General features: G+C 39.3%; 1 protein-coding gene across 1 annotated transcript in view; it reads right to left on the bottom strand.

Annotated features, from left to right (window-relative positions):
• The window catches only part of RELN (reelin), a 295055-nt gene that overhangs the window by 162421 nt on the left and 105866 nt on the right, over window positions 1–26768 (bottom strand). Inside the window, exons 4-6 of the mRNA XM_014963370.1 lie at window positions 17952–18022; window positions 8004–8036; window positions 6725–6803 (exon numbers count right to left, since the gene is read on the bottom strand). Of these exons, the coding sequence (XP_014818856.1) occupies window positions 6725–6803; window positions 8004–8036; window positions 17952–18022 (183 nt within the window). The remainder of the gene's footprint in view (window positions 1–6724; window positions 6804–8003; window positions 8037–17951; window positions 18023–26768) is intronic.

Genomic DNA, 26768 nt, shown 5'->3' with positions numbered 1-26768 from the left:
AGCCATTTGGTATTTTTAGGGTTTTAAGTGCAATGGACTAATGTAAGGGGTGTTTAGCCATTCTTTTTCTTTGGCTTCTCTCACACAGAGTGCCTTAGACTTGGCCACCCTTTCTGACATATAATGCCACCAAAATACGCATTCCTGTATACACAGTCAAGGTGTAGTTCAGTAGTGTGCAAAGGTTTGGGTTTCTTCTGTCTGCTTGCTCTAAGCTAATTTCTGGATGGCAGATCTTACAGGGAATTGGACAGCAAGGAAGAAATCCCAAAGAGTAGGGACTTGCTGTCCACCTATGTGATAGAGTTTTCATTGATCATAGTTGATTCCTATACAAATTTCCTTGATTATTTGTTTGGGTTTTTTCACCTCTTTTCCTAATTTATATTGCTTATTTGTTTTGGGTTTTTTTTCATTAATAAGTGTTGTGTTAAACCTCTGCAAGTCTTTCTGTAAACTACTCGGAGCAGGATTTTTCTATTCCTGAATGTCTGAAAACCATCAGTCCACAACGGTCCATGATGGGGCAAATGAAGTGTCCAGCTGCAATGCCAGGAAGAGGCTGGCAGCTACCCTGTGGGGCTGGGGCAGCTTTTCCCTGCAGGGACCATGTGTCCAAAAGGTCTGAGCAGGGGAGGATGAGCCACTGGGAACCCATGTAGTGACAAGAAGTAATAATTTTTTGGCATAGTGGGTTAACTCTGCGCAGCATACAGTACACCCTGCAGAATACCCTGCAGGTCTGTGAGTGCTAAGCTGTGCAGAGTGATAGATGTTAGGTTTTCAGATGCATAGATGTGGTGAATAATTGATTGCATTTGTTATTTTAGGTCTCTCCAGTTGGTCCTGGGTGAATTCAGCACAGGACTGGCTTTCTTATGCCCAAGTCCATTACAGAAGTCAAAGATGAATGCCTCTTTCCCACTTTCCAAGCCTTTCACTTCTTCTGAGATTGTATTAAAGGTCAGTTTTCAGCTCCACTTCCCAAAACAAAGTCAGATGTAAAAAATCCTTAAGGTTTCTTCCTGTATGAATACATCAGTAAAGTCATTCAGCACTTCACAGGGATAGCATTTAGTATTTTGGATTTAAGCAGCAAAATTAAATCCTCTAATAAAGTAACATAGTTACTATCGACTTCAATGAGTTAATATTATACAAGCCATAGTTGATCCATAGTTTTATTTCCCTTTATAAGGCAAGAAGAGAGCATGTGAGTGTACCAAAGTGCACTTTAAGAGAAAGTACAGAAACAGAGCTCATGGAGGATGTGTTATGTCGCTATCTGAATTTTACTTGATTCCTAAACTCTGGTAGCTGAAGAACACAAGAACTGGAACTAGAAGAATGCCTAGAATTCTGTAGGAGTGTGGCTGTTTTATTTTCATTATTCTGACCCTACATTTTGGGGTTTTATAATGGAGCATCTGCCCAAACTCCTGATGTGTATGTGCAGGGAGAGGCAGATATGGCAGGAAAACTTTGCCTATGAATACTATGCAGGGAACACTTAGTCCCTCATTAAAGGTTAGGCTACATAATCCAAGGGATATTTTAATTATGTAATTTTCATATTTCAATGAACACAAAGTGATTCAGCTGTTTATCTATTCTATTTCAGTAATGTGGTCTGGAAATCCAGAAACACTGTCCTTCTAATACTGCTCTTTCATCATCACTCATTTTTTCTAGGATGACTCCTCTCATAAGAAATTGGATGGCTGTTGGTAATCCTGATTCAAGCCTTAGTGCTGTCTTTGAAATGTATTACCTCTGACAATAAATTGCTCAGTAGCTTGACAGAAATGCATGAAGAGTAAGATAATTGATCTGCTGTTCCTTAGATCATCGTCATCGTATTACGTGTTTAGAAATGATCCAATTTGCTCCTCTCTGGGTACAGACAGGAAGGTTAATTTCTTTTCCATTTATACAAACAGGAGACAGTATTAATTGCCCTGGCTGGGTGCAGCTTTTCACATTATCTTTCTCACCTGCCTGGTCTAAAATCTTAGCACGTTAAAATCACTTCAGCTTCCTCTTCACAGCTGGTACTCGCTGCCACTGTTGACGTGTGTCATATTCACCTAGGTGTCTTCTCTGCAGACCTGCCATCGCTCTCATCTCTGGCTTAGAGAGTCCCACCTCTCTCTGCTATTGTTCTTCACTTTGCTGAAGGGGAAACATCTGCTGTTTCCTCATCCCTATTTGTCATCTCGTTTCCCTCTACAATACCTGAGTTTGTGGACATTATATTGACTGATGTCTTTTGTGATGTCTGGACTATAAAGAAGATAAACATCTCAAGCTGCCAAGAGATTTTTAAACATAAATCTTTGTGAAGTTTAATCCCACAGTTTTAGTGCAATTTGGAAACCACTTTAGGATTTCTCTCTCCTGTCACAAAGCCTTCCTCCACCTCTTTGCCACTGGAAATATCACTGTACCTCTTCATTTCTCATATGCCATGAAGAAGTGATGGAAACTGTTTCTTATTGATTGATTTTACATGCTCAGCTTTTCCTCATGTCATCTTTGAAGAGTATGTCTTCTGTAAGTGATTGTTGTTTGGAATGCTGATAGGCTTTGAGATGAAACATCGCAACAAGTTGGGAAGGAGAGTTTAGCCGGCAACAAGCTTCTGTACAGCGGCTTTCTTTTTCAAATGTACTGAATTCCCTGTTGCCTAGAGCCCTACTGTTAAAACTAAGTGCTTTATACAGAAACATACAGTAAAGCCAGCATCTCTTCTTTACTAATTTGTGCATCTTCTTTTTCCCCTCTTTTTGTCTCAACATTAAATCATTTATCATAGGATTAAACAGAGTATTTTTTCTAGATTTGTTCTTGCATGGCCTGTTTTATTTCTTATATGGCACCTTTTTTACATTCTTCTCTGCAATTTTATGAGGTTACATGGAGGCAAGCTGATCACAGAAACAGGTGCTCAGTGACCTAGACTGATACCACCCATATTGGACCTCTTTTCATCCAGTCACTTCCTGGCCTTTCCCAGGCAAGTAGTACACAGTGTAGGTTTCATTTCCCTACAGAGGAAATCAATTACTTCCATGGTTCCTGAGCTTGCTAAACTAACCCACTCCTATCAGTTCTCAGCAAGTCTCATGGACCACCAACCACCTGTACTTACCCATCTTAACTTCCACAGCTAATATATATATATATATATATATATATATATATTGGACATTTATACATGTGAAGTATATATGTGTGAAGCATATTTGTTCCGCAAGGCAAAGAGATCTTTGTAAAGTTGGTGGCAAATGAGACCCAAGAATTGATGAAATCATTGCTGAAGTAAGCAGGTTTGTGCCTACGGGATGGGGACTGTGGAAAGAATAATTTTCTGATGTAATTGCACGCTGGAAGAATATAAAAATTAGTTGGACATACCACACAAGAAAATCCTCATGGTGGTTGAGTCCCAAGAAAATGAGAGAGATGAGCTCTCTCATTCCTCATTCTCTCATTTCCAGCACAGAAACACTCCCTGCTTCCTTCTTATGTGTTGTCTCCTGCTGCCTCCTCCTCTCCTTGTCCTTTCCCACTTTAGCACTTTCTCCTGTTGTCTCTCAATCACCAATTTGTGATTTAGGTCAGAAACCCACTCCCAGATACTGTGATTTTTCTGTTTACAAAGAGCCACTTCCCAACCTTCCCTTTCTCCTCCCCTTGAAGCTCCAGAAACACTCGTAGCCGCTCCTTCCCTGCTCCTGAGCCTCTGAAGAAACAGATGGTTGCTGTGTTGGATGTGTCTTTTAATGCATTTGAAAGAGCAGAAATCCATAAAAAACAGGCAGTCACTCTCGAAATCATACAGTGCCCTTGTGCAAAATCATTATTTGATGTGAGACCTCTCCCAGTGATACAGTGACACTCCAGCTCTGCTGGGACTCATAAAATTAGACACACACAGAAGCTATAAAATGCTTTGCTTGTGCACTTGGACTGTACCTCTCTGCCAGAGCTGCACATGCCAGAAAGGGGATCAGGAGAAGCAGGACAATATTAATCACATCCAAGCCAGTGTTATGTAGGATTTGGGAAGAAAAGACCATAGGAAAATACAACTACTTCTCTTTTCATCTTTACACAAATAATGGTTTCAGAAATTATTAGTGTGGCTTAGGCTAACTGGCCCCTGGTGTGAAGGCGCCGCTGGAGTTATCGGTGCGCACAAGGCAGCTGCTACCGCACGCTCCCAGCACAGCACACCAGGTCTGAGCAGGGCTGGAAATACTGCTCTCGCAGCTACTGCAATTGTTTGTGGTAAAGATGGGATTTTAGCAGCTGCCAGGGGAAAAAATGCAATTTTAGGGTGGATGGCGTAGACTGCTAATAATCCCTGATTTAACTCCCACTAGACAATCAAATGAGAATGAGTTTTCTGCCACTAAGCGGGTCTTCACTGGAGGCAGAACTACTGTAGAAATCCTTTATGCAGAGAAGTTCATGACACCTCATTACAGTTTTCTTGTTCTCCACTTCTATTCAGCATTTCTGAAGATGTTGGCTTTCTTGTGTTATTACAGGAAAATCTGTCTCAGGATTTTGGTGAGTTTTGGGACTGTCTCTCCCAGCACACACCTCTCTGCACTGACCCACCAACCAAGGTGGGTCAAGGTTATTCCAGGGGGATGAAACCCAAATCTTGGGGACAAAAGGAGCGGGAGACTGGGGGCTCTTTTAGTCTGAAATTTCTCTGTTGAGACTGCTATAAAACAAGGATGAATTTAAAGATAAAAGAGCAATGGATAAATAAATTACGGAGGCTCCCCAACAGACAGGCCCTCTCTGAGTTATGAGACGTCTGCAGGGAAATAATGCTTCCTCTCATTTCTTTCCACTCAAGTCCATTTAACACTCTGCTGCTAAAGCTATCTACCTTGGCAGCTATTCTGTAACCCATTAAGAGTCCTTGATCTATTCACTCCCATAAAGAAAGAGGGGGTTTTTATATTACAGTATTCCAGGTCCTTAATGCATCTGTCCAGAAAAACATTTAAAGAGATGATACAAAAGGAACAAAAGGAGGAAAAATAGTAGGCACATACTAAAAATTATTACATAAATATGTGCAAAAGAAAAATATCCATAAAATTCCTAAACCACCATCTTTTTACATAAGATGGTGAAACTGTGAAAGACCTGCACAGATGGAAAACTGTGACAGGCCTTAATAAAAAGGAAAATGAAGTCAGATTTCACAGAACATATGTAATCCTAACTAACAAATGCAGGTAACTGCTAAAATGCCCATCAAGAACATATCTGAACAAGACAAACTAACACAGTAAAATATCTCTCTGTCTTGTATGTATTAAATCAATAAAAATAATTATAGTTATGAAATAGGATTGGAAGGAATTGAAAAATCAGTTACAATCTCATATTCAAAAAAAAGGGAATTTAACCTTCAAAACTTCATATTAAGATGGATAGAAGGGTATATCTGAGTACAGTATGACCATATTCACTATACAGAATAGAATTGGTCTTGTACTATGAGAGACCTATAACTTCCTCTCTTGTGATGTATATACATATATCTATCACTGTGATAACCGTGGTAGTAAAATTATTAATATTTAAGATTGAGAGGCCCGGCTAAGAATCATCTTTGCTAAACAAATATTCCTTTTAACTAAAAACCAACAGTCTGCAATTGTCTCCGATTCACCACTTCTGATCTAAGACAACACTGGATGTGCCAATTCTATAGGCTCTGCCAGGGATGGATACCTGACTTCATAGAGATTGAAGTGATTGCTTTTCCTCACCTCTTTCCTTTTTTCTGAAACAGGGTTGGGTCCCTGCAGTCACTTGGCAGAGAGTGGGAGAGCAGAGGGGGAGATGCTGTCCGAGTGCTCTCTCACTATGATCAGAGTTCATAAAGCATCCACCTGACCTGCCCTAAATTGTACTTGCCTTATGCACATGGAGTCCTGAGATTCTCCAACAGCATGATAACAACCTGTGCTTGCTGTTTCAGACATAGACTGTGATAAAATGAAAGACCATACTCAGGAATCCCAGTGAATGAAAAAGACCTGGGAATTGGGATTGCTGTATAGAGCTAGGAAGGGAAGGATTTTCCTTCCTGTACAATACAAAAGTTTAGAAAAAAATTGCCTTCCAACAGAAAAAAAAAATAGAATCAACTTTCAACATTTTCAGCAGCTGAAAATTAGATGGAGGTATTTAATTCCACTTTTTTTTTTCTTTTGGATGATTTGGAAACATTAGATTTCAATTAAGAATGAGTTTTTACTACAGCTATCTTCATATGTACTACATGAACATAAAATGAAACAAAAAATAAATGAAAAAACAAAGTTTAGTCACTGATATTCATCACCTTTTCCATGGAATGATGATGATTCCAAGAAACCAAAATCTTCATACAAAAACATTCACTGAGCTCAGCTCTACTTCTTTCTATTTTTAAATTATTTCAAAATTTGAAGTCAATGAGAACTCGCCACTCACTTCAATGGGCTTAGAATTTCTCAGTCCCTCATTAACTAATTAATTAATAAACTAATATATTTAGGTCCCAATGGAGCAGACACACATAAGCTTACAGCAATGTGAGCTGGGGTATCTGGGAATTAATATAATACAAATACTTCACTATAATAACCAAAATGTTTTAATTTGCTCAAATGTGTATGAAGGGAAACAGAAGTCTGAAACTCACCACATGCTAGGATTCAATTCTTGCTGGTGGTAAGAGTCAAAGTCATCTCGTAGGATAATGCTGTCACTGTGCATTTCAGCTACAAAGAAAAGAAAGCACCATATGAAAAAAAAAATCCAGTGTAATCATCCAGTGCTTTCAAAGTGCTGTCTTACCTGCAGCTAAAGAAATACATTGTAAAATGAGGAAATCAGCTTTTTAAATTATGCTAGTTACAAAAGCAGCGTTTCTCAGCTGGATTCTTTGCTCTCTCTGGATCATACTACCACATAAAACTAAGTCATGTCCTGATCTATCACCGAAGTGTGATGTCTATGAAAAGATGCATTCATCAAATACATACTAAATGTTTGAAGACCTTTTGTTCCAAACTGTTGGTGTCTCTGAATGTGCAGAAAAAACCCTTCTGAATGCAGACTTTAGAAGCACTGGCACAAGAAGGGATGAGGTGTCCTAGTGACTGTACTAGTCAGGGGGTTCATTCTGATAACTCGTAAGCAAAAATCCATGAGCTCGTTAGAATTTGTCTGTTCCTATCAGTGGAGCTGGCAGCAAAGGTCAGCTCATGTAAGGAATATAAACTGTGAGTTATGTTACACAAATGTTTCTAAACATGCAAGTCTGCAAGCTTCGGACTCCATCTTTCCCCTTAGATTTCCTGCAGCACTTTATGTATGATGACCAAAAAACCAAACAAAACACAACTGCAAACCAACCAAACAAAATTTTGGCAGCTGTATTTGTATTAAACAGACCTTTCTCTACAAATACTTCCATTAAAGAACTGACGTGACTGTCACCTGCTATTCAAACAGAGCAAGGATGCCAAAATCTGCATGGAATTAACCAATTTGCAATACACATGTTAATAGGTGCAAGGCTGGAGCTCTGCTGCAAGCTCTGGGCTCTTCTTGGAGAGCAGGAGGAGCAGTGCCCTGCTCCTGGGTGCACTGGGACAAAACCTTCCTCCCAGTCACCCAGCACTGGTGTGAAGGGGCTATCCCACACCGGGGGTTTGGGGTCCTCTATTACATGGCTTGGAAGAAAGGCTCTGCAGCGTGATATACTCACACTGCAAGGGCTCAAAGGCAATAAACAAACAGCAATAAAAATCACAATGTAAAAACAACTAATCAGAATTAGACATAATTCAATTCATTTTATGAGTCTCATTTTTATTTGAATTCCCCAGAGCTACTATCATATGACCTGATAGATTGTTTATTATAATAAAGTTAGTGATTCTGAGTTTTAGTAATAAGAATGACAAATCACCTACCTAGGTGAGGATGTAAGGGAGCTTCTGTCGGGGCTGTGGAGAACAAAGACACACAATACATGAATATCTTCTGTGATCAGGGCTTAATTGCAGCATTAAAAATCAATTCAGCATAAAACAAATTGTACAGTACATGTTCTCTTAAGTCAACTATCCCAACAGTTTAATTATGAAAAATGGGATACAAACTGAAAGTTATAAAAATATAATAGGAGAGAAAAAAAAAATATTCTCTAATTAAAATAAGCATCAATAATAAATGAAAGACAGAAAGGGTTGTACAGCAAGGTAAGAAAGATCACCTTTAGTCTAGGCTTATGAGATATTATTAGAAATAATTTGAATTAAGATTTGATAATTCAATGATTGACTAAGAGAGTGGAAATTAGACTGAACAAAAGAAATAGTCTAGAAGAGGCAAAAATGCCTCACTCTGACCCTTTATATGCACTGGAGGACATTTTACTAGGAATATTTTCTCTTCTGAGTAACAGTAGAATATCATGAAGTCACGCTGGGGGGGAGGGTGGGATCTGTGAAATGGCAAAATTTGATTACGTAGTCTTCTCCTAACACTTTGCAAGAGGAGTCTCCATGTAAAATTACACAAATTAAAATAGAATGTATCTGTAAAGTCACAGCCACATAAAAAATATGGGGGAGTCTAGAAGGTGGCTACACAGTTTGTTAGATACTCCTTGGTACCTACTACATCCATAGACTTGCCCAATCTTAAATCCAAAGTTACACCTCTTTCATGGAGGCAAAGAGGGTGTATATAAGCAAGCTCCTAGGGAGCAGGTACCTTGTTTGTCTCAGTACCTTGTCCATGCAGCTATATTTCTAGCTATATTTCATACTTTGGTAAATAGAACACCAAAAAATAAGAATTTTTGAAGCCAGGATTCTTTTGATGATTCTGTGTTTCTTGTTGGCACTGACCTAAATTGTATCAGTACTCCTGATTTCTTCAGCAAATTTGCAAAAAATTACTGAAGTACTGCAATTTCTGTCATAACATCTGACAAATTAAAAATAGATTAAAAATAAACATAAAAATGAATGCAGCAATCTGTGTAGGGCCCTCACACACAGTCATTTGAATAGAAAGTCCAACACAGATCTCAAGAATTTTGTTTTTCTCTTCCTGCTCTCTCTCCTTAAACACTGGGTTTGCATGGAGGCGTGACATTCTGTAATGAAATTGCAACATTTTATGGGGAAGTTGTTGGTTAAGATTTGGAAAGAAACAACTAAGGTATCTGCAGACCAGAAAAGGATGGCAACCAGTATGGATTTGGCTTAGACAGAAACTTTTGATTTAACTGACTTACAACTTGAAAGACCGACAGGTTTTACCCTATCCAGTAACCATACATATGTATATATGTGTAGATGTGTGTGTATATAGAGAGAGGGACAATGCTGAAAACAACCACAGAACCACTGAAAGCTTTACTTCAGTGAAGAGCAAAGGCATTCTTAAGAGTCTGATGCTGAATACAAAATGCAGACTTGCAGAAATATGAAATCGTGGTGTTTTTTTTTTTCTTTATGGAGCTAACTTGCTCTACTTTTTATACAAGAAACTTATCCATGGCATCTTGTCTTCCCCAGCAGAAATGCCACAAGCAAGGGCTAAGACCTCTCATCATGAAGGTACAAAATCTGGAGCATTACAACTCCAATTGCGTGTTAACCTTGGCACTCCCTCCAGGATAATGCTGGGCTGCACTGGTGGGTACTACACAGGAAAAGACTGCATTTGTCCCTTAAAGTCCCAGGCACTGTTTTTCTCCATGGAGGCATGTATAAATTTCTCCAGAAAATTTTTAAAACCTCTTTGCACAGAAGAAATGGATTAAACTGGATTAACTGAATTATTTCCCAGATTGAGCAATGCAAGCTGTTCTGGATTTTGCCTGTAGGAAAATAAGTACATTATGGCATGAGATTTTAAATACTCATCATGTTGTAAGAGGTTGACCTTAAAATAAGACCTCTGTCTCTGATGCTCTGTATAACCCCATTTCATTAGTTCCAGATTATCACTAAATGATGATCCCTTGTGAGCAGAGGTGCGGCTGAGAGCTACTCTGCTAGTGCTCATCTATGAGGAGGGTGGTTGTGTCAGGCCACATCATCGGCAGACTCATTAGTTGGCCAAGCAAATTTCATTAGCCTTTTAGAGTAATTCAATTGAAAAGGACCTTCCTCTCCAACAAGAGCAGTTCAGAACTTAAAATGAAAATGAAAGACTAGGTTCTCATTCATTCCAGGTCACTTGGAATTGTTTTTTGGAATAGGCTTTCTATGGAAAGCAGTTCAATCCAGGTGTCCTGGTTTGAGGACACCAGGACACACACAATCACTAATGATACTTTCTGAAGTTATCGTGCAAAATTTCAGCGTTCAGTCAAAAGGCACGGGTATAGCACAAACTTGGAATCCTTACATTTGCAAACTACTTTGGCTTCGGCAGTTTTAAAAATGTAACGAGCTGTTAGGGTGATTAAAGAATACAAAAATAGGATCTGAGAATTTTTCCTAAAACAGCTCTTCAATTATACGCATAGTATATTGCAAAACAAAACTGCTTACCAGTAGGCAGAAATGAAAGAAATTGTGCAGATATAAACTAGCGCACTAGACCAATCAAAAAAAAAAAGTAGAGGTGGAGTTAAGCAAACACTTAATGTTGGGCAAAAGTTTGTTCTTACAAAACAAGATTTTGTTGAGGAGGGGCTATGTTTCATAAATCTTTACAGGATTTGAGAAGCCCAAGCATTTTTGCCTCAGGTATTCCTTCATCTAATTTCTAATTCAAATTTCAGAGCTGAATCTGACAAAAGACTGAGAAGGCACTGCTTAATGAGTGATAAACCTAGACTTTCACCTCCCTATGAATAATTTCTGCATTACATTTTATATTTCATTGCAAACCAGCACTGCGTTAATCTTCAAGTGTTGTAGTTAAGGTCCCCAAAATATTAGAAATCTAGAACATCACACATAATCAATTGTAGTGGTTGTAAAATATTTCCAGATCTGCCTTCTTTATCAATTTAATGGAACCATAGAACAGTTTGGGTTGGAAGGGACCTTTAAAGGTCATCTAGTTCAACCTCCTTGCAACGAGCAGGGACATCTTCAACTAGATCAGGTTGCTCACTGCCCTGTCCAACCTGGCCTTGATTGTGGCCAGAGATGGGGCATCTACCACCTCTCTGGACAACGTAGGCAAGTGTTTCACCACCCCCATTGTAAAAAAATTCTTCCTTAAATTTAGTCTGAATCTATCCTCTTTTAGTTTTAAACCCCTTGTCCTATTGCAAAAGGCCCTGCTAAAAAGTTTGTCCCCATCTTTCTTACAAGCCCACTTTAGGTACTGAAAGACTGCTATACGGTCTCCCCAGAGCCTTCTCTTCTCCAGGCTAAACTACCCCAACTCTCTCAACCTGTCCTCATAGGAGAGGTGCTCCATCCCTCTGATCATCTTCATGGCCCTCCTCTGGACCCTATCCAATAGGTCCATGTCCTTCCTGTGCTGAGGGCCCCAGAACTGGACACAATACTCCAGGTGGGGTCTCACCAGAGCGGAGTAGAGGGACAGAATCACCGCCCTTGACCTGCTGGCCATGCTTCTTCTGATGCAGCCTTCTGGGCTGCGAGCGCATGTTGTCGGCTCATGTCCAGTTTTTCATCCACCAGTACCCCCAAGTCCTTCACCTCAGGGCTGCTCTCAATCCCTTCATCCCCCAGCCTGTATTGACACCAGGGATTGCCCCAACCCAGGTGCAGGAATTTATAGAACTATTAATTTCAAAACAATATGGATTGTACACTAGTGTACAATGTAGTGTACAGTGTGGTTGAAGTCAAATCAAGTTTCCTTTCACAATCGAACAAAGCTAAAAAATATTATATGGGGCAGAATAGCTATACAGTGCAAAAATGTAAAACATTTGCAAATTAAAATGAAGTATTGTATACTTCAGACTGAGAGGAGGAAAAAAAAGCCACCTTAGTTCATATTTTAAACCATGATTCACTTTCTTAGATGTTACTTGTTTGGATGGTATTAAATTTAGAATCAGTATTTATGTGGCTCCAAAATGCATCTTAGCTTGAATGACAATGGTATACCTTTTAAAAAAAAATATATTAATTTATTATTTGATTTTTATCTAGCACCCTGGGTATATACAGAAAGTTGTAAGAGATAAATTGTACTAAGCAAATAATGAAAATGGAGCTCAACAGAGTTCACAATTTTGAGAGGCATGAGAAAGTACAATATGAGAAAATGTAAGTAAATGTATGATCCTTGCCTTGTAAGACCAGGCAATCCCTTTGGGTAGGAAATGCACAGAAGAAAGTACACAATACAAAGTGATTCAGAGAGAGAAAGGCCACAGTCAAACTGGAAGCGTGAGAAACTTGAGGAAAGTAATGGGGAATGCAGAAGTCAATGAGGTCATTGTGGGGCTCTGTGTCAATGGGATGGGGAGAATGAAGGCATCGTTTGGAGTAAAAGGTTAAAATTTTCTGTGGATGAAGTAAGGCTACTGAAAGGTTAAACCAATAGAAAAATATGCCCTGCTTTGGTTAAACTGGAAGAGAGTAAAACAGGAGAGAAGTGGGAAGGGAGTGTCATCTTCAGAGGAATTGGAATATGAGGAGGGAAACAAGATTTGGTCACGGTCCTGGTCACAGAATCACATGGGGTTGGAAGGGACCTCCGGAGATCATCTAGTCCACCCCCCCTGCTAGAGCAGGTCCACCCAGAGCAGGTTGCATAGGTACTTGTCCAGGCAGGTTTTGAATGTCTCCAGAGGAGGAGACTCCACCACCTCCCTGGCAGCCTATTCCAGTGCTCATCAGCTCCAGTGCTGATGTCAGTGGAAAAATAAGAACCAGAAACATTAAACATGGTAAGGCTAACTGGTAAGCAAAACCAGTCTCCATTCAGGAAAAAAAAAAGAAAAAAAAAAGAAAAAAAAAAAAGAGTTAACAATGCAATTTACACATGTTTCAGCAACATCAGTTTGTACTATTGACACCTATATTCCACAGATCTGTGGGGTCAAACCTGTCTTCAGGGATAGGTAGGGCATACAGCTTAAGAAAACATTCCTAAAACTCCCTGGAAAATAAACCGACTTTTTTTTTTTTTTTTCATTTTAATTTTTCTGGAACCCTGGACTTTTTTTTAAATATAAAGGAAAAGTGAATTACAGACAAACACTGTGCTCAGAGTTCAGCAGCCAGCAGCCATTAGCTGTTGCTCATCAATTCATCACAAACAAGATATGCAGAGAGATATATTCTGTTTTGCAGATTATGAAAAAGTCTAATCTCCTTGTCATTAGCAGCCAGATGAAGATGAAAAAGAAAATTAATGCTTTTATTCAGACTCCTGCCAATACTTTCTCTCTACTGGTAAACAAAGTTGCTATTGAATGATAGAGGTTGAACATGCCCCTAGACAGTCAGTGTGTTGCCCGAGGGCTGCATTATTCTCCCTGACACATAAGCCAAAGAACAATATGTCAGCTCTGAACTCCAGCCTTCTGTTCTGTAAAATACTGCTCTGGTCAAGCCCGAGAGCCTGCAATCTGCTTTGCATTTGTTTTTCAGAGTGTTCTTAAAGTCATATTTACAAGGTCCAAAACATGCCTAAAAGGTCTTCCACAAACATTCAGGCGGAAGCTATCAAATAAAGGAGAGTTTGGGCCAGTTCTCAGGATTTACTTTCATAAGGAGACATCTGTCAGATGGTAGAGTGGTTTCTTAAGAAAGGAATCCCAATCCTATAATTTGTGGCATTGAGTACGGGATTGTATAAAATTCTGGGAACTATGCTGCAAGGAATGATTTTGCACTAGGAGGGAATGAGTTCTTTCCCCTTTTCCACCTCTTAGGATTTATTCTTCTGAAATTCTCCTCTAGTCGGTCAGAACTAAATTACATGCTCGCAGATCTCCCAGCGTGGTCCTTGCTCCAAAGAGTTGTACCACTCGTCCAAAGGTACATAGTGTACTGGGGAAAGGGTCTCCTTAGCCCTTTAGCACCCTACTTGGTGTGGTTGAGGCAAGAAGGGTTGTGTGATGTGGCTTCATCCATCCCAGCACCGCAAGCTGCTCCTACCAGCAGCATCCCTCTACTCATACAGACCTAAAGTCCTCTGAGTTCTAAAGGGCAATGCAGCCAGGTCTGCTGTTTTCCCACCTCCATTTTAATTATGCTGCTGTTTATTAATGTATGATTTTTGTTCTACTCAAGTCAGGAATAAATATGAATCAATCTGCACAATAATAAGTCTACCTTGTTTTCCATTTATTTTTATATTAGATCAACAATTTAAAGAGATTGTTAATTAAAAATATTATTGGCAAGGATATCATCAGTCATTAACATTATTTCTCCTTAAAAGTATTCCTAAGACATCTGTCTTTTCTTGGCCTACACAGTTTTTGTTTTCTTGCCTATTTGTGCTGGATTCTCTCTTTTGTCTCTTAATTTTTATGTCTCCTTTCTTCAATAAAATTCTTGTAAACTGTAAAAGCTTACATCAGTTCTCAAAGATGTCTCTAGCTTCCTAAAATATTTATTATGTGCTGAACACACAGGTTTTCAAGCAATTATTTTACTTTCCTTGGTGTCTTTCCCTACGGTATCTTTCCTTATTCTATTTACATTACACATAAGGCTACTTGCTTGGCATTCCTATCCCTTAATGCTGCCCTTTATCATCCTCTAATTCTCTTCAAAGTAAGAACTATGCTTTCCTTTCACTACACAAATCCCATTAACTCTATCAGGATTTACCAATGCACATCTGAGGGTGGACAGTCACAATGAACATGATTTCTGAGATGTCTCGCTACTTTCACACCTTCCAGTATATCCTTTGTATTAGTTATTATAAAGTCTGATATCATCTCCAGTGAGCATACTTATTAAAAAGATGTCCTGTAATGAAACTATGAAGTTGCCCCATGAAAACCACTTAATATGTCACATCATCCACTACAGCATTTCAGTATAGTAATGTTTAGGGACAGAAACAGACAATAACATCTAATTTATGTCAATCTACCTTGCTGTTTCGCATATATATCTTAATAATATATTTGCTTCTAAATAAATTCACTAATTCTTTCTGAAAGAAAAATTTGTTTATATTAATAATGTTGATGAAAGTCAGATGGTCTTCATGGAATAAAAGAAGCAGTTTGCTTCAAAGAAAGTATCTTTTATTTGAATAGAAAAATTAATCCTAATAGCATAAGAGTTATAATCACATGCACTGGTTTGGGGGACTAATGCAATGCACATTGTCTGCTTAAGAAATAAGAACAAAAGGGCAGAGGAGATCCTGGTGCTGGAACAGAAAGGAGGAACGGCAACAGGTAACAGGTTAACCATCTGGGTCAGGAGAACTGTGGCCAAGCTAGGAACCTAAGGGCAGAGAGGCCTTGGTGAGCATAAAATCTCAGAGAAGGACCAAGAGAACCTGTGAGAAGTTTGCACATCAGTATCGCAGGGAAATTTGACGACTGATTAAATGGCTGTCATGCACTGTGAACCGCTCAGAGAGCAGTACCTCTGGGTGATCCTTCACTAACTGAAATCTGATGTTTGCAGAGTTATCACAATGACACAAAATATTTTGGAGAAGACAAATCCAGAAAGTCCCTGAAGTGACTGTATATAAAGTGAAGAGAATTGCTGGGAAAATCGTGGGAAACACAAAAGTCCTGAGGATGTGGAGACTACGACAAGGTGGGGAAGCTGGAGGCTCTTTCAGGGAAGTGGGGCAGGACATGGCTATCAGTGGCCAGGTGGGAGAAGGAGGCCCAGGGGCTGTCACAGCTGAGCAGCCAGTGAAGGCCCAGGGGTGGCACATCTCATAATTTTTCATTCTCTAGACACAACCGATTCACAAATCCCATTTTGTTCTTGTCCTGCAGAGTCCCCATGAACTCAGGGACAGCACGTGCTACCATAACAACCTACTGTTCTAACCAATTACTAAAATGTTGATTTGAGGATAGGTTATGCTCCAAAACTGGAGAAATTTAAAGCAGAGAAGGGTGAAAGAATTGCAATTTCTGCTGTCAGCTCTCCTACTAAAATCTCGTGGTAGAGCATGTCTGAATAAAGCACTGTCAAAGCCTGGATGGATTTCTGCTCACTAGTCTCTGCTTATCAAGGTATTCTCTTCTAGCAGGGAGAAATCTCGTTGCTTTGCCCATATTATCCTTGACCATGCTGCCAGTTCTGACACTGAGAGTTATATATTTCCTTTCAGCTTGCTTGCACATAGCTTTCATTGTGCTGGTCAGTGTCAGCTCTCTGGCTCTCTGTGACTCTACCAACAGTATGTCTTTTACTGTCTTCTTTCCTTATCTGGTCACCACAGACTGCCTTTGGCCATGGTGTGCTCACTATGCAGCCGTGCTTTGGAGAGTTTCTTCTGCTTATGAGGCTTTTCACCATTTTATGCTGATGACTCAGCATATTGATTTTTCCTCTCTTGACTTGCGTCCATACAGTGAGTACCCAGTGTGAGATATCCTCACCATCCTCCATAGCACATCCCAAAGCGTGATCCTGCCAACACTTCTGTTCCCAAATCCCTTTATACTAGTCACCGAAACACTACTCTTCCACATCCACATTATGGGGGTACAATTTATCTCCTGTTCTGAATATCAAATGCATTTTGATAATTTCTCCAGATGCTTTTTTCCATCCCCACCTGGTCCAATCATGTTCCATACAGATCATTATAACGCTCCCTTCTGATTGTCAGCACCTGTATTACATTTTTCTAATTCATTTAAAATATAACTAACTTCCTAGCTCGTTAGCTAACATCTTCAGTCACCTCACTGAATTCCCCTTCCTACTTCCCATTGAAATATTAAAATACTGAAAACTGCAATACTGAAATTGAAATACTTTTTGCTCATTTTCACAGGGGTAGTGTTCACACCTTATATGAATAACTCAATGTATGCTAATGACATAATGTTCAACAGCTTCTTATTGCAAAAAACATTGTATAGATATTTCCAAACTCATAGGAAAATAACATTGTAGCTCTAATACCCCTAAAAGATGTATTTTGGGGGATTTTCTCATTTGTTAATATGACAACACATTTCTAATTTTGAAATATTTTAGACTGGTTGGCCCATGTTTCACTGTCTCTTTTCACATGGAAATATCACTGGAATTTTGTGGAGAAAACTATCAGCACAGAAATTCCTTTCTCTCCTGTATCAAAAATGATGGATACCTTCTCTACTTCCCACTGTTTTAATGAAGCAGGTTCAAAGCAGTGTACTGTTTGTAGACAACAGCTGACAACAGGACGTTTATTTTTAGGTTATTCATCAAAAGGATAGATATGATAAGATGTGCAAACAATTAGATTTTTAAAGTTTGTGTAAGTCAAACATTTTGTTTAGCTATAAAAATGATCAAATGTTGTAGGTGACGGGCAAAAATTCCATGGCCTACTTTCAGAAAAGGTGGGTTCTTCACAAAGATGTGTGAGAGCTGGATAGCAAACAAAGCTTTTACTGCAGGTATATTGCATTTTTTTTGCTTATAGTTAATGCAGTGAGAGTTATAACTCAGCTTGCCGTTTTGACAAAAAACAAATACTGGCTGTTACAGGCTGATTTCAGGTAAGTGTATAATGCGATAGGATTTAATTTATCTTTGGTATATTCCCCAACATTTAGCAGAGAACAGAGGTGTTTCCCAGGTAACTAATGGGAAGTATGAAGCCAAAGAAAGTATTTTAACAATATAAATAAGATCCTGATACTAAGTTTTCTACAAAATAGCTTTCATGATGAGTAACACTGACATGCAAGTACAGTGGAAAACCACATTGCCAGATATTTTTAATATGATGGTGGATCTTACCTCCCTGTTCACACAGCTGTTGTGCTAAGGCATCCTTGAATATAACTTGGCCCCTATGAGTAGCTGTAGCCCTGTGAACATAAAAAAGACAACAATAAGTAATGCAGTATACTTATTTATATATGCATATGTGTATTTATATGCATGACTAATCAAACCAGAAGTCTCATTCTGCTTTCTTTCCGAGTTCTTTCTGTACTATTTTACATTCATAGAATAATTTGTAGGGATTTTTTCTGTGCATAGCAAAAGAAAAGTTCCTAAACCAAAATGGCTCAGTTGGTAATAAAAAGCACTGGCACGGGGGTTGAATGAAGGCCATAAGCAAAAGTAAGTATATCGCAAAGCTAAGCACATCACTCTGCCTGAGAAATTGTACCTGTCTCAGTGCAGAACAGAAGAAATAGGTGCAGAATTGCTGCCCTGTGAAATTAATACTCACACAATCCAACAGGCAATAGCAATGACAGTACTGATAGAAATGTAGAGCTTGAATGGGTGTCCAGAAATCCTCTCTGGAAGCAAAGGCAGAGACAAGTAAGGTCTGTGACCCAAGCCTCTGTCAAACATATCCAAAAAAGGAGACCCTACAACATTACTTCGTACGCTGCACTGGGTTTTACAACAATCAGGTTGTTCTTTCTTTTTATTTCCTTCCTTTTCCAGACAAGCTAAAGTGGATTACTTATTCTTTTTTTTTAAATTTTATTTTTTAAAAATCATCATAATTCTTTCTCTATATTTTCCTCAAAGAAGGAAGCCCAGTACCTTCACACTGCCTATCCTCTAACCGTTTGCTTTCTGAACAACGTACTGTTTTCTTTGTCTCCTCCAGTCTCAATCTGTCTCCATCTTTGAGGAACAGACATCCATATAGCTGCACATAGAGTTTCTATAGTGAAGGTCTCCCCAGTTTTGTCTAAAGAATGATTATTTCCCAGTAATGACCTACAGCTAACAGACCAGCTAATGTACCATGGAGAAAGAGTTGCCATTTTTTTTTCTCATAATCAGCTAGAAATACAATGCAATTTGCTTTTTTATTTTCTTACAGAGCTGTGATGCTAACAGTGCTAGTTATTCTTTATTTCCAACTGCTCATTTCTTCCCTCCTTTCTAAGTGTAGTACTTTATAAATCCAGTTTTGTCTCAGAGATATCAAAACCCTTCTGTATTTGCCAGTGTCGCCTTTGAAGTCTGATTTCTTGCAGCCAAAGTTCTTCCAATATCTGTCTAGACTCCTACACACTCTTCATACATGTTTTTTATCCTTTCTCCAAGTCAGTAATGAAAATAAGTAACATTAATGGGCTCAGGATAGATACACATGAACTCCTTGAAATAGCCTCTCAGTTCAACAGTTAAGACATTGAAAGGTACTTTATGAGCATGGTATTTCATCCAGCTGTGTGCCCCCTATAATAGGTCATGCCTCACTTGCTTATGAACATATCAGGAAGGACCATAAAAGAACGGTCCAAAAGGAAAGTTGAACTGAATAATTTTTTTCTTGGCTACTAGGACAGTTACACTGACAAGGAAGAACAACAAAAGTAACACATCTAATATCAATTTTTTCATACCCGGTGGATCCTCAAGGTAAAACCCATCTGCAAACTGGAGTAAACAAAAATTTCCCTGGGATCTAATTTGCTTCCTGCTCATTTAGAAAAGCACTATTTACACCAATGTGTGTGTCCAGAAATGCAAAACTATGGCCACCCGATGCTTCTAGGGATTTTATGGCACTCCCTTCCTCTGCTTATGGAAAGATAGTTGTGTTGGTTTTTCTATCTGCTTGGACTTTGAGAGGCATACATAGGGCAGGAGCCTTGCCTCACCTGGTAGCAACAGTATTTTAGCCACAGTCTCAGGATCACATTCCCAGTGTGAGATTTTGGTTGTCATCCCTACCATGTGCATCTTGGAAACTATTTTGGGATTTCCTACAGTTCTATAAAATACAGCAAAACATTATGCCATAGCTCTTCATTAGCATTTCTTCATCTGGTGTCATGACCAATGACCATACTGAGTATAGAGTAAAATAAAAACAAATACATTACCCCAGTGCATAAAGAAAGGCAAGATAGCTAAGACTCTAAGTCTCATTTAAAAATATGAACTAAAGGGTGTGTTAAACCTCTGTTGCGATGAATACACAAAAAACGATGATCACTACATACACTTCTGCAAATTTCCTCACAAGTGTATTCAGACATGCAAGTCACAATGGGACCAAACAATTTCCAAATTCAAACATGTGCCCAGGCTTCTTTAAAAGGACCAGATATGGTGACTTCCTCTAGCAGAGGAACTGGCAGGGCATCCCACAGCTAGCTTTGGGTCCAACCCAGCACAGACAGACATGTTTTGCAAGTATGTTTCATTGTGGGAATTCCATGTTTTGAGCAAAAAAAGCTGGCTGACCATGCTCCTGGGCACATACAAGAAAATGCCAGACCTAAGGCACAGAAGATATTTTGTGCAACGTTCCTATCCCTCCCCCAGAGTGAAAGAGAGAGCTCTTGCAGACAGTGAGAAACACTTACATTAGCAGTGGAATGAGACTTCAGAGACGCTGTTTATGCAACAGCCCAGGATACAATTCAGGATGTACACAACAACGATGGCAACCACAAAATTCCTTTATATGGCAGACAGGAGCAAACTCTCGAAACACGGACCACATGCAGAGGGGAGCCCGAGTACGCGTCTGAATGCAAACAAATACCAAATAATACCGATAATACCAAACTGTGTGCCGTTTACTGGATCTCTGCGTGCGTGTGAGAAAAGGGGGATGTGGGGAGAGAGCCAGCAGCCAGTTGAATGATCTGCATCTCTCTGTGTCTATCATCCCCTGCTTGACAATGCAGAGTAGGAGCCAATTATTGCTGCTCCGCGGCAGGAGCGATCTGCACCCTGGGGACAACAGAGCCGAGCAGTAAAGGCACCGCTTCCTACCGCATACGCTCACATTAGCATGACTTCTGCAATAGGCATAGACATGAGTCTGCACCGGCCAGCGCGCCTTCCGAGAGTTACTAAGGGTATTGCTTCTGTCAGTTTTCCAGTACTATCTGCTTGGTTTTCTCTGTATTTATGCTTTATTCATGGAGCAAATGACAATAATGCAGTGCAATTATGCATGAACTAAGCTACCTTTTGAAAGAAGCGCAAAATATACCTTTTCTCTACTGAACTTTCTTTGTTGGTGATGGTCCTACCTGACAGGTGAGATTAATGGAACAGGAAAATTAATTTAGTTCTTTCTTTTTAAAAAATATGCAACATATCCAAAACCATATCCATCCCTATGTAGACACACAAGTATAAAAACTTCATAATATTTATAGTAATTCTAATAAAAATAATATTGGCATGCCTGAGAAAGACTCTACTAGAGAAAAAAAATCATTCAACTGTTAATTATGGGGTTTTGTTTTCTTGACATGTATATGCATCAACTGGTACCTGTGCTCTTTTTCAAAAGTTTCTGTACAGTCTTTAGCATTGTTAAATATTGCTTAGATTAAGGGTACTTACTATTAATTGGTGCTACTCCACACCAGTCTATAAGTCACACTCTGTCATTGTATGCTACTTCCAGCTAAAGGGCAAGTGACTAATCAAATCTAACCTGTCAGTCAGCCAAAAGGCAAGAAGCATACTCCCTGTGTCCCCAGAGGTAATTCCTCACTAGGAATCAATCTTTCCAAAGGGTGAGAAATAAAAGAAAAATGGGAGGCAACAGGAACATCCCGACAAGGTAAGTGAGAGCTTTGAAAGAAAAACAACTTAGAGGTAATAAGGTTCCTCTTTGTATTAACTTCACACTTCCATTAGCCTAGATGTATTTGTCTGCTTGGGGCTATGCAAGAGAGAAGAAAAAGTGTTTTTAAAAGCAGCAAGAGGAGATAAACTGCTGACAGAGGAAGAAAGAGGTCTGAACACAAGAAGGCTGTATCAGGTGTCAACGCTCACTGTCAGTTCAAGGCAGTACTAACTCTACGCTTCAATTACAGCAATTCTGTAAAGAATTTTGCTTCCTAAACTGCAACTATTCAAGTTGAAATCACATGCCAATAAAGAGTTTTAGATTATCACTGAAAAGCAAAAGAAATATGACTTGCTGATTCTCTACGTGAACTACATACAACCCATGTCACCTGTGAAAGAGGACTTGAAGTGCCACCCTGCCCAAGTGCCAACAAGCTTAAAAACACTTTATGTGAATGCAGTATTGCCAGCTCCTCTGAACATAGCCAAAGTAATATCAATTTTTCCCCTCTGGGATGGCACAGATCATTCCAGGCGATTTGGGAGAAAGAAATTCAGAGACATTTGCACACTTTCATGAACCTGTAGATAGCAAGATGTCCCTCCAGTCTCCTGGTTGACAAATTCATTCAGAAGGGGGCTGGGAAGAGACTCAGGTTTCCTACAGTAAAATACCCATCTCATGACACCCCTAAAAAGCTTTTCAACAGGACCAAGGAAAATGAGGTTATTCTTTTAGCCCATGCTAGCAGAATTTAGTCCTGTGCCTACTGCTAGCACCTGCATTGCATATCTGTACACAATGGTTCATGACTGGGAAATTCTTGACTGTTTACTGTGCACAGCAGGAGGTGAGCCCTGGCTGGTGTGCATTTTAGCCCGTGTCTCCTACCATGGCCAAAACCTCCAGTGACAATTTCTTCCAACAGCAGCCAACACCAACATATTAAACCTGACTGGGGGATGGCGCTGGTGTCAGGGCCAACAGGGAAAATACACAGAGCGCGTGGCTGTGGATCCAGAAGGTGCTTGGGTGGGAGGCTTTCAGCTACTAGTTAAATGCCTCTAAGTTGTTTTTTCAGTTTCCACTTGATGTGCAAGAACAGCCTAATTAAACTAGCAGGAACAAGATTTGTATGTTCTGAAAGGCACATTTTTGACTCTGCCTTTTCCTCCCTGTCCCCCAATAGTTTCTTGCCTGAGATGCTATAAAAAAAAATCATCTGTCTTGAACACATCCCGCTAAAACCGCCAGGGAAATTTGGCAAGTAAGGTGTAATTATTTATGTAGATATTTGTTCAGGAGAGTGGAATTAGTATGCTTGTTCTAAAAGCCTGGAGCCGAGATAAAAAGGCTTCAGAGTGAAAAGATTAAAATGGACAGCAAAAGATAGGGTATGTGTTAGAGGGCAAAGAGTGATCACTTCACTTGTGGCAGTTGTCCTGGGCTGAATTTTGTGGTTCCTGTCCATAAATTGCTAAGACTCCTTTGTATTTGCATCAGGAATAGTGTGGCCAGCAGGACTAGCAAAGTGATTGTCCCCCTGTACTTGGCACTGGTGAGGCCCCACCTCAAGTACTGCATTCAGTTTTGGACCCCTCGGTACAAGAAAGACATTGAGGTGCTGGAGCATGGCCAGACAAGGGCAACAAAGCTGGTGAGGGGTCTAGAGAACAAGTCTTATGAGAAGCAGCTGAGGGAACTGGGGTTGTTTAACCTGGAGATAAGGAGGCTCAGGGGAGACATTGTAGCAAGATGAGGGTTGATATCTTCTCCCAAGTAAGAAGTTACAAGATGAGAGGGAACAGCCTCAAGATGCACCAGGGGAGGCTTAGATTGTATATTAGGAAAAATTTCTTCACCAAAAAGGTTATCTGTGGCAGCTGGGGATCTGGGTTGGCCAATGATAAGGTGACAGATGCTCTCTGCAACCTCTCGCTCCAAGGAGAAGAAGAAAAGAGAGTTATGAGTTCATAAAAAACTAAACTACTGTAATGAAATAGTAATAATAAAATAAAAAGACATTGATATGGCTGGCAGAAACTGTCACTAGGTTGGGATAAAGAACATGTGTGCAGAAATAGGCTGTTTCTCCCTCCCACACGCTGTCTACGCACTCTGAAAAGCCAACTGTAACTCTTACAGTGTTGCTAGACCCAACCTGCATCCAACTGGACTTTCATTTCATTCTGTGCACCCCATACAAAACATACATTTTTAAAACCTACAACTTCAACTACACTTCAGCCTCTTTTAAAGTCTGCAGTGCTCTGTGCATATTCCTGTGTGTTGGCCTGATGTGTAACATTTTTGCTTACACACATGGTCCAGCACACACCTGTAAGACATCAGAGAATGGAGCTCTGAGCTCTTTCTCTAAACATCTTCTGTACCTTCTTTTGTAATGTGACTATATTATCACAAAAATATGCAAACTCCCTCCCTTCTTGTTTCAGTTCAAAAGTATTAGTTGAAATATTGATGAGTAGGTAATTTTTTGCCAGCTTTTTACTTTCTCATAAGTAAAAGTAGTGTTATCATTTTTTATGTATAGTCTCTTTTAGTGCTGTCAGAAGATTTGGCTTATCAGTAGGCTGAGAAAGCCATCCTCCACCTCGAGAAATTATTTTTGAGTCAACATCAAAACAATTTCCATTTCATTCATTAAGGTGAGGTGGGTTTTGTTCTTGCTCTTTGCTATTTTAAAAAAATAAAAAAAGGTTACATGCTTGAGAGAGAATATGATGATTTTCCATAAACTGGGGTAAATATAAAGGTAGGAATATGGCAATTAAATAGCAACATCAGCTCAAGGTGAAGCAGATTTAAGTTTTTATGGTTTAGCATAGAAACCTGCACTAGGCTGTGTACCCTTAGGAAGTGATGGTTTGATTCGCGATTGATTTAAACACGTATTTAAGTAAGTTCTTTAGCCAAGATTTGAATAAAACAAATATCCTCAAGTAGAAGAATAAATAAGATGAACATATAATTATAGCCTATATTATAGAGAATGGAGTTAAAGTTACAGCACTGGAAGCAGAAGGGTGCACAGGCAGCTCTGGCTCCCACACTTTACGATTTATAAGAACTTTCTTTTGTAGTCCTAAAAACCACCAAACTTTCATTTGGTTGCAAGGTGGGAGTACAGAAGAGGGATACAACAGAACAGTAAATGTGCATTACAAAAGAGGAAAAAAGTAAGAATTACCATTTTAAACTGTATATAAATATTTTCATCCTCCTTTCCCTTTATTCTCAGAGAATAAAAAGATGGATTTTTTAATTTGATCTAGTTGTATGTTACTGGAATGATTAGAGCTTGTTGTTGACTGAAAGCAGATTAGGACAATACTTTCTTCTCAGCTACAGGAAATCCAACATTTTCATTAGTATTTTTCATTGGGTGATTATAAAGGAAAGCAAAATCTATTTTTTTCTACAATTTAAATAAAGGGTTATTGCAGTGGCATCTGCCAAGCAGTCAGCTCATATAAATAATAGAACAAGCATCCATTCTCTCTCTACTGACACAATGCCAAAACCCAGGTCCCCATTTTCCACCTTTTTCAGTGTTTGGGAGAGGGTGCTTTTCTTGTCTTAGGTTTTGCAATCTATCATAGTTTATTATCCAGTGAAACAATGACTCTATGGATTTCAGATTTTTAATGCATTGAGTATTTATATTTAGCCCTAAACTAATGAATTTGTTACATCTCTTTTGTATAAAAAAATACTGTTTTTTTCCAAATTTTGCTTGTGTAGACTTCTAAAGCCTGTATTCAATCAAGATACCATTCAACCACCTAAATTATCCTTCAGGAACAAAAAACTCTTTGTCTCTGCCTGTTTCACAGGAAGAAATGTTACAGCCGACTGTGTATTTTAAAAGCACTTGACATCTCTAAAGGAACATGCAGGTATTAAGTAAATGGACTTGCAGCACATAGTTATTTCCTACAGGCTTCTACAATGAGTATGATCCTTTTCTTAACAACATGTACCAATTCAGTTTGACAATGCTGATCAACTTGAATGAGTTCAGCAGAGGTCACCGAGATGGTCAGGGCTGGAGCCCCTGCCCTGCAAGGAGAGGTTGAGGGACCAGGGCTCATTCAGCCTGGAGAAGAGATGACTTTGAGGGGACCTGAGAGCAGTCAGCCAAGGGAGGTTGTGCAGTTCCTCTCCATTGCTGACGATTTTTAATACCAAACTAGATTAAAGCCCCGAGCAACCTGGTCTGACCCTGCTTTGAGCAGGATGGTGGATGAAAGACCTCCTGAACACCCTTCCAATCGGCATTATCCTGCATGATTCTAAGGTTTTGCATATCGGGTAAAAGCAAAGAAATGAAAGCAATGAAAGATTTGCATCTAATCATATTAATCAACACTTATTTTAAGAACTGCTTTTCATAGCACAAGAGAATTAACCAGTTCATTATGTCCAACACTTTGCGCATGCACTGTCATATTGATTCTCCCTATCCATGAGTTTATGGCTGTGTATTTCAGAATATCCACCAGAAGTGCCAAGGGGTTTGCATGATTCCAGAAAATGGAGAGTTTGCAGCTAGTTCATGCTCTGGGGTTTTCTGATGTGATGTATTTCTACATAAAATTCAGTTGTTTTATTAGTACAGTAAAAACTTAAAAACACTTAAAATCTAGAAGAGTAAAATCTGAAACAGCATCTGAAATTCTATGATTAAAACAACATTGATTTTAAAAGATCCTAAATAATGGAAAATCGTGATTTTAAGGCCACCTTTTCACTTCATTGCTGTCATGCCATCTGTATCACTATCCATTTCCCAATTATGGTTTGAGCAGCCTGCACTAACCTGCTTTAGCTGCCCACTACTCCCAAAGGACGTTGCCAGCAGCTGCGGATGAACTGGACCATACGAGACCCTGGAACCTCATCCCCTATATTTGCTTTACAACTCACACAGAGAAATCCTCAAATAGCCAAATTAACCCCATTTCTTAACAAACACCCATTTCAATATTAATTACAGAGATGTAACTGGT

This window comes from Calidris pugnax, unplaced genomic scaffold (assembly GCF_001431845.1).
Source record: "Calidris pugnax isolate Ruff unplaced genomic scaffold, ASM143184v1 scaffold44, whole genome shotgun sequence".
In the NCBI taxonomy this organism is placed as follows: Eukaryota; Metazoa; Chordata; class Aves; order Charadriiformes; family Scolopacidae; genus Calidris; species Calidris pugnax.
Note: the sequence above shows the minus strand (reverse complement) of the source record. Positions and strands in the feature narration are given on the sequence as shown.